Here is a 9,022-nt window from a genome sequence, read left to right on the forward strand (position 1 = left end):
ATAATTTGATGAAAAACATTAACCTACTCATTCAATAAGCTCCACGAATTCCAAGAAGTATAATACAACAAAATGAGCACCTACATTAATCATGGTCCATTTGTGGAGAGGCAAGATGGGTATAAAATAGAGCAAGCTACTTAGGGCGATGTTTCCTGAGGCCTAACTGCAGGGTGACCGGAATCCTCCCGCCTCCCTCTCTCCCCTGCTTTCTCAGGCTTTAGTGGCTTGAGTCTGGCCCGCCTTTTCTAAATAGCTAAAGATACCTTGACTTACTTTCACTTTCAGGTTCAGTTTTATGCTCCAGTTCCTTTCTCAGAATGGTGAACACCTTCATTTTCTTTCCGGCTTCTATAAATTAGAAGAAGAGCAGGCAGAGGAAACAGAGCAAGGCTGAGTTTTTGAACAGATCAGCAGTGCTGTGGAGCAGGTATGTTCATTTACAAACTTTCTTTTACATGCACATTAGGTTTGGGCTTAAAACCCTTGATTTCTGAGGTAAAAGTGGGATGAGAAGAGGAATTGGGAGTAAGGCCACTGTGAGGGCAGCAGCAAGTGGAGAGGAAAGAAAGCTGATGGAGAGGTTAGGGTCTCCTCCTGGCTCTTTACAAGGGCCAGGAGGCATTTTTCTCTGTGACCTCAGCTTTCCTCATAGTACCATGCAGGAGGATCGTCTAATCAATAGTTCTCAACTCTGGCTGCATCCTGAGATGCAGAGATCCTACAGTCCTGAGATTTTAGGAAGTACTGATGATTGCCTCTCTTTCTCTCATCTGATTTAATGATTTGGAAGGGTGGTGGGGGCATCAGTATTGGTTTAAAGACTTCCCAGGTGATTCTAATACGTGGCCCAGTTTGAGAACCCTGGATGGAAGACTACCTCCCAAAGTTCTCGCATCTACAAAGGCCTCTGTGACTCGACTCAGGGAGGTTAATATGCACTCATTTGTTTAACCAAATCCCGTGGACACCTATGACAACATGGTGAAATGTGGCTAAAGGTAAATTCTGAGATCTCAACAAAATGTTCAGAAGTGCTTCTCTCTTCGGATTCAAACTGATTTTCAAAAGGGGAGGCTCAGATCTCTTGAAAGAACCTCCCTGATCAAATGACACCCCTTCACAGAAACGGTTGTTTGCGGATACAGAGAACAAATGGACTTCATCTAGTTGACAGACTGTTATCACCAGAAATGATAGTTTCTTATTTATCTATTAGTCACACTTACTTAGAGATCACCAGAGTGAGGGCTTTTAAAATCCCCGTCTAGGAAGGATTTCAGTACCTCTATGTTAACCTTTAACAGTTCAAAATAAGTCTATCATCAAAATTGAGTCTTTGCATAGCCGGGTTTCTTGTACGAATGTGAGACTCACCAGCGACTCTTGTGAGAGTCACACAGAGATTCTTGGGTGTGGGAATCTGGGGGGTTAACACCCACTCCAGGTGATTCTCATGAACATCCAATTTTAAAAACCACTTCTGAACAGTGGAGAACACTGCTTTGTTGATTGAAATTAAGCTCATGGCTTATGCACAGCTGAGACACCACAGGTCTCATTTTCAAAAGTGGCATTTGCAGTACAAGTCATATCTTCTAACAGTGCCCCGAATGTTCTCTCTGAAGAAGAGGCTACAAGTGCAGAGATTGTAACGTGGCTTTGAGGGGCTCCTTCTCCTCATTCCCCAAAGTCTGAAGAATCCGACAGTGGGTGGTTGAACAGGGGCAAAGCATCTCAGCCGATTATTGTTTTGTTCTGATGAAAAGCTAATTTATATACTCGTGTCTCTGTAACATAGTTCTTGCAGAACGCAATGAAATAAACTGTCCAATGGGCCAATTGGTCATTGTGTTATTGTAGATTAATCTTGATCTAATTCAGGAAACATTTATTGAAAGCTTGTTTTGTACAGGACACTGTGCTAAGACGAGAGCTTGCAACACCTCATTTAAAACTCCAAATAACCCTTCAGGTAGAAGCAATTATTTTAAGCATAATAATTACTGAAAACGTGACGTAGGTCAAATCTTTGCTAAGGTCACATGAGCAGTCAACTGTACACCTGGAAAATTTTCAATGCAAAAGATACATCTTAAATGTGCAAGATTTAAAACCTAACTTTGGAAACATTTCAACTTAATGTTGTTTACATATTCTTGCAGGAAAAATATAGAGATTTCCCAGAGAACCATTTAAATAAAATAACCAAGTAGTTGCCTGGATACCTGTAAAATAATTGTGATGTTAATCTTAATTATATGAAAACAAATTTTGTTTTGAAAAAACAGTTCTGAATTACAGAAAAAATATAAGGTTATAATGACATCCTATATAACTTTAACTGAGATTCACCCTGTGGCAACATTTTGTGACACTTGCATTCTCTGTGTTTGAACAGATGTATACTTTCTTCTATTTACTTCCTTATTCTGATTATTATTTGGTAAGTAAGCAGCAGAGACCATGACCCTTCACCACAAAATACTTCAGCACATATCTCCTGAGATCCTATTCTGCCTTATTGGAAAGGAGCTGCCTTCTTTGGCTCTCCCTCCTTCCCAGCTCCTTTCTCCGGCCCTGGGTCCTATTCTATCACTCAGGTAAACCTGTGCTCAGTCAGGTCATCCTTGGCCTCCTTGCTGACAATTGCTGTGAATTCTCTGGGTATTTAATATCAGTGATCTCTTCTCTCTTCTGGATGCTCAGCTCTGTCTTCCACGCCTCTGAAACCTTATGCTCCCCCAGGACCATCACCCCTTAGATTTCCCCAAGGCTTTTCTTCTTTTGTCTTCTTAAGCTGAATTAAGTCATCTCAACACACGATTCAGTTACCCATATCACTCACATAGACCTCTTTCCTCAGGATGATTTCCATTTAACGAATGTTGACTGAGTGCATTCTGTGAGCCCAGCCTGGGGTCTAAGCAGAGAACAAGATAGACACGGCACTTGTACCCCTAATCTTAGACTTTAGTGGAGATAATAACAAGTGTGATAAACCATAAACTGTAATCCACGTTAGATTGTCTGTCATCTTCCTAATTTGAGAGGGTTACTACAAAACATTGGTAACTGTCCCCTAGTGTCCATTCTACCCTTCTCCTATACTCATAGTGCCCCTACTTGTTTGCCATGCACACGGTTTCCCAGAATAACGATGGCAATTCCAACCTCTCTTGTGGTTGTGTACGATAATGTGAATAATTTAAGAAGGAACTTGTTTTATGCAGATGCGATAGTTCTGAAAAGAGAGGCCTATCTTTCTCCCCTTCCCCACTCTCTGGTTAGAATACAAATATGATGGCACATCATCTCACATCCTGGGCTGCCCCTTATAGACGGCTGAGCATATGGCAGAAAGGTTCTGAGCCTTCAATCCTTTAAGAAACGAAACCACCATACCATCCCTGGACCACTAACCTTGAAATTTATGAGAGAGAGGATTAAATGTAAATCATTTATGAGCCATTTTTTTCTGTTTGTCACAGCTAAGCCTAATCCTAACTGATGCAGTTACCTTAGTATCTCCTTGAGGGCAGAGACTACAGCTCATTTAACTTTTTATCCGAGGACACAAGTGTTACCAGCTACAAACACAGGTTCTTTTACCCATCACACGAGAGAGAGACCAAAATGAAAACAGGAATGCCAGGCTTATGGCAAGGAAAGAGTTTTATCTGAAGGCAGCCAGACAAGGAGATGGGACTTACTTAGAACTCAGTTCCACCTCCTCAAAGGAGAAGAGGCAGGGGGTCTTATTTGAGTTTTCAGGTGTGTGGGGGGAGGCTGTGGCCTTGCAGGTCAGTGCTTTCCCACCAGCCTGCGTTTGGCCTCGTGAGGCTGCTTTCAGGCAGGAGGATGGTGAGATAAGGGAATCCGCAGGGGAGTACCCTTGGTCGTCTGCCTCTATGGTGGATGGTGGATTCTGGTGTCAGGAAAGTGAGGAGATGGGGTCTGGGAAGCTTCAGCTTCTTGATATTCTCTGGATATCAGGTTCCCTGTAAGAAAACTTCAAAGGACCTGTAACTAGCCAAAACGTTAGCGTGAGGCCACCTGGGCTCTAACAATTTGTAACTTCTATTTGCCTTGTGAAGTTCAGGGATACAAAGGTTTAAAAAAACGATCTTTACATATGAATGTAACTTAGGGAAGCAGGAGAAGGGGATGAGTGCTTTTGGTTTCAGCCCCATATATGCTGGGTTCAATGTAGGGGAACTGATATCAGGGCTGGGATCACAAGCACAGTTTGTGGTGCATAGTAGGTGCTCAAGAGATGTGTTGGAATAAGCAAAAGGCCATAATAAATAGGACTGGATAACAAGCAATGAAATAAGGAGAAGGATATGTCTCATAAACCTGAGGTGAACTGGAGCCCCTGGGGAAGCACTAGCTGTGCTAGGAGACAGCCAGGTCTGCAAAACGCTGAGTGTCTATGGGGTGAGGGCTGGAGTCTGAAGAAAAAGGAGGGGCCCATCAGGTCGTAGTAATATATTAGAAGAAATATTTTTGGGATAGGAGAGTCCGTAGAAATGCCCTGGAAGTTACTGATCAAGGAGTATGGGGTAATCCTTGTTTTGGGGAAAGATTATTTTGCCTGGTAATTGCGTGCAAAGCATAGAACACTAACGCAGACCTTCCAGATTTGAAATCCAGGGTCTACCACTTATTCACTATGTGCTTTGGGCAAATCCCTTGGACTTTCTGAGCCCCATTGATCTCATTTGCAAAGCGGGTACAATAAGCCTACTTTGCAGGGTCTCGTAAGTATCACTGAGGACAGGGATGGAAGCACACACAGGGGAGCTAGCAAATTTTGTACTCTTGATGCATACTTGAATATTATTATTTTATGGAAGTAAAACATTGGGACTGGTGATACCCTGTATCTCATCCCTAGCTTCATCAAATAGTGGGGGAATAATGAAGGCAGCAGCCTGAAGACGGCCAACACTAGCCTGCATTTCGTGCCACAGAAAAGTACAGAAGTGGTGACATATGTGTGCTTTGGATAAGTCTGAGGCCAGAGAATGACTTTGTGATCTTATTCTACTGTGAGACTCTTCTGGGTTTGCAAGTTATCACTGCGTCCAAGGAGACATCCTGTATGATAAGTGCTCTTCTCAGTGAGCACCCAAAGCATAGATAAACATATCTATATTTATATTTATATATTTATTCATATATATAAAGCTTGCCTCACTTGGTGACCTCTTATCTATTTTATTATTTTTATTTATTTTTAAATTTATTTTTCTTGAGATATAATTGACTTCTAACATTGTGTAAGTTTAAGGCATAAAACGCGCTGATTTGATACATTTTTATGTTGCAATATGATTACCACCACAGCATTAGCTAACATCTCCATCATGTCATGTGATTATCATTATTTGGTGGTGGTGACATTAAGATTTGGTCTGTTAGCAACTTTAAGTTTATAATACAGTATTGTTGTCTATCATCACTTTACTGAGCATTAGATCTCCGGGACTTATTTACCTACTAGTTACAAGTTTGTAACCTTGCACCACATACCCTAACTCCCCCACCCCCAGCTTCTGGTAACCACCATTCTACTCTGTGTTTTATGAGTTCAGCTTTTTTTAGATTCCACATATAAGTGATGTCATACAGTATTTTTCTGACTTATCTCAATTAGCATAATGCCCTCAAGGTCCAGGAATGCTGTGGCAAATGGCAGCATTTCCTTCTTTCTCATGGCTGAATAAGATTCCATCGTATGTATGCACCACATCTTCTTTGTGCTTTCATCCACTGACAGACACTTAGGTTGTTTCCACATCTTGGCTGTTGTGAATAACGCTGCAATGACATGGGATTGCATCTGTCTCCTCAGTATCCTATTTTCATTTTCTTTGGACATATCCAGAGGTGGAATTGCTTGATCATATTGTTTCTCTATTTTCAGTTTTGTGAGGAAGCTCCATAGCGCTTTCCACAGTGGCAGAACGTATTGACATTCCCCCCCAAAAGTGCACAAGGCTTCCTTTATCCCCACCTCTTCACCAACACTTATCTCTTGTCTTCTTGATAACAGCCACCTCAATAGGTGTAAGGTGATATCACATTGTGGTTTGGATTGACATCTCTCGGATGATTAGTGACGTTGAGCATCTTTTCATGTACCTGTTGGCAATTTGGATATCTTACTGGGAAAAACGGCCATTGTACAGAGTTCATTGACCTCCCCGCCTTCCAAGGACACTGGGCCTGGGCCCTGCACAAAGGAATGTGTCTGGGCTTGGGGTCAAAGATGGCCACTTCGGCCCTGACTCTAAGGCACAAGTTACAAAGAATATGTCCTGTGTCATGTTCCTTGTCTGGGCTGGCCACCCCGACAGGCACCTGACAGGACTTTAGAAACATCCCATCCGAGGGAACAAAAAAGATAGAAGCACCCCATCCGTGGGAACAAGAAGAAATAACTCAAAGTATCCAAATGTCTGAAACCCTGAGTCAGAAGCTAGAGAAACCTTAGGATAAAAGGGAGTCACAGGCATAGAACAATTGCAAGTCTCACTGAGGAAAGGACGCTTCGCCTCAGACCCGGACAATCGGCCCTGCCACCCGCCGTATAAACTCTTGTAGATGTTGAAAGTACCGATTTGTTGTTCCCCTTTATCCCTGCTCCTCGTTCTGTGTCCCTTCATCAGTAAACTTTGATTGCTTCAACAACCGAGTGGCCTTGGCGGTACCTGTCACTCCTTGGCCTCTGCGGCTGCGGCAACAGCCATTTAGTCCCTCAGCCCATTTTTTAATTGGATTCATTGTTTTTTGGGTTATTGAGTTGTATGATTGCCTATGTTATTTTTATTATGCTTTGCTGGGAAATTCTTTTTCCAGAATATACCAGAGCATGTCAGCTGAAGGAAGATACTTAACTTTTTTAAGTGCAGTGACCTGGAGAACCGTAGAAGAAAGAATGACTAGGAAGGAAATCACTAATTTAGTAGGAGGCGATGGGATTTACGGAGTTTCATGCTGCGTAAGGTTTCTTAAAAATCATTTTCTAATTGTAGTTTCTAATTTTGAATCTCATTGATCCCCTAAATGTTCTGTTGCATTAAGGGCTGGAGATTCCGGTGGTGACCTTGGTGGATGCCTTCAACAGTGGTGTGAGTCCTTGTTTGGAGGACGTGGTGACACCTCTGTCCTAGCCTGAGAATTCAACAGCTCTGCTGAGAGAAGTTCCCACAAAAATGGTCCGAATTCAGCCAATCATGGGCCACGAGAAAGGCTTCATGGAGCGCTCCTTCCAATTTGACAAGCTGGAGTTAAGGAATATGTACACGGTAATTTGTCTTGATACTTGATTCTTCGTGTTAAGTCTTTGATGTAGAGGCCGCCTTATTGGCCATAGATTCTTTACTATTCATAGTAGAAGGATCCTAATTCTTCTGAGTAAGAGAGTTCCAAATGACTGTATTACACTATTTTATCTTCCTTTCCTCCAAACTCAGGCACTTTATCTGGAAATCTGGCTAACCTCTGAAGCAAAGTCAGAACAGACACTCTGATGTCCTCCTTGACTGAATACTCGCAAAGTCTCCCTATGTGCTTGGAACACAAGTTATTCTGAGCTGGTTGCTTTTTCTGTGCACTCTCTCTCATTCGTAGCAACTCAAGTTTCTCTGGGAAGCTTCTCTTTATTTCGCTTTTGGTCGTATTACTGTTAATGATAACCTGTGGATAGAATCACAGGACACTACAGCTGCAAATTATATAATACAACCCAAAACTTCACAAGGAAGGCCCAGGGAGTTAAGAAACTTATCAACAGTCTTAAATAGAGTATTTTTTCTCTGAGGTGTTAGTAATTCAAGTTTCTTTTAACACTTTTATTGAGATGTAGTTCACACACCATAAATTTCATGCATTTAAAATGTACCAGTGATACAAATGTACAAATGGAAACATACAATGGTTTCCCATGGGAAAGGTGATCTAGGAAATCTTCCCGGCAGAGGAGTGAGAGGTAATTTGGAATGATTGGAACACATTATCCAGGGTGGTATGTTACAGGAGGAGCAGCAAGCAGAAAAACAGCACGTGAAAAATATGAAAGCGCCTAAGATTAAGTGTTTGTAAAATTACACGCTCTTCTGACTGGTGGCACAGAGCATGGGTGGTGGGAACAGCACTGGCAGAGGAGGCTGGAAGGGGAGGGAGGTAGGCAGGAGCTTGAAAACTTTACTCGTAGGCAGTGGGAAGCAACCAGGGAATGTTAATCAGGATGGATCTTTTTTCAGAATGTTTCAATGGAAGTTCAGGTTTGATCTGCCTGATGTGTTTTGCCTCCTGTGTCCTCCAGGACTTATTGAAGATGAAGGAGGAAGCAGAGGTGTGCTTCCTGAGGAAAGACAAGCTCCCCAGTTATGCCGAAGAGCGGTTAGCAGGTATGGGGAGGGCTCAGCTCACAGTGGGGTGGGTAGGTTCCTGCAATGCCATCTGAGAGCTCTTGACAGGAAGACCTTCCAGAAGCAAGGAGCTTCCTCTCTTTGTGTGAACACACTCTGCTCTGTCTGAAAGGAAGGCAAGTTGTGGTTGTGCATCCAGCACAGGCAGCCAGGGCCTTTCCTCTCACATTCTCAGACCTGCTGTTGATGGGTGGTCACCAGGTGACTTCAGACATTTGCATCTGCCTTTTCAAGAGAGTTTGACCTCTGAGAAAGTGGAGGGTTGGGGGATGCGGGTTGGAGCTCTCAGGCCTGACTGTTGTTCTCTTTGCTGTCTAAAATCTTCCTGGAGCAGAAGAGCGGGCCAAAAGAGAGGAAGCTGAGAGGGAAAAGGAGCTTCTTGAGCAAAAGTGTAAAGAGCTGCAGCAAAAATTGGACAATCAAGAAAGAGTCCTCAAGCAACTCCAAGCTGAAATGGAAGAGAGGATGAGAAATGAACTGAGAGAGCGGGATGAGAAGATTCAGAAGCTTGAGGTAAGCCTGGCCAGGGTCTGGGCAGTGACTGGGGAACAAAGCTCTGGAACCTCAGGAAGGGATGGGTG

General features: G+C 42.9%; 1 protein-coding gene across 1 annotated transcript; it reads left to right on the forward strand.

The window, feature by feature from the left end:
- Positions 1-276: 276 nt before the first annotated feature.
- LOC124233641 (guanylate-binding protein 4-like) lies at positions 277-8,954 on the forward strand (the record flags this gene model as incomplete). Its single annotated transcript, XM_046650782.1, has 4 exons — positions 277-430; positions 7,093-7,316; positions 8,336-8,420; positions 8,776-8,954. Coding segments are annotated over exons 2-4 (357 nt in total), but the record flags the coding sequence as incomplete, so codon positions are not given.
- Between the last annotated feature and the right edge of the window lie 68 nt (positions 8,955-9,022).

This window comes from Equus quagga, unplaced genomic scaffold, assembly GCF_021613505.1.
Source record: "Equus quagga isolate Etosha38 unplaced genomic scaffold, UCLA_HA_Equagga_1.0 208361.2_RagTag, whole genome shotgun sequence".
Lineage (NCBI taxonomy): Eukaryota > Metazoa > Chordata > Mammalia > Perissodactyla > Equidae > Equus > Equus quagga.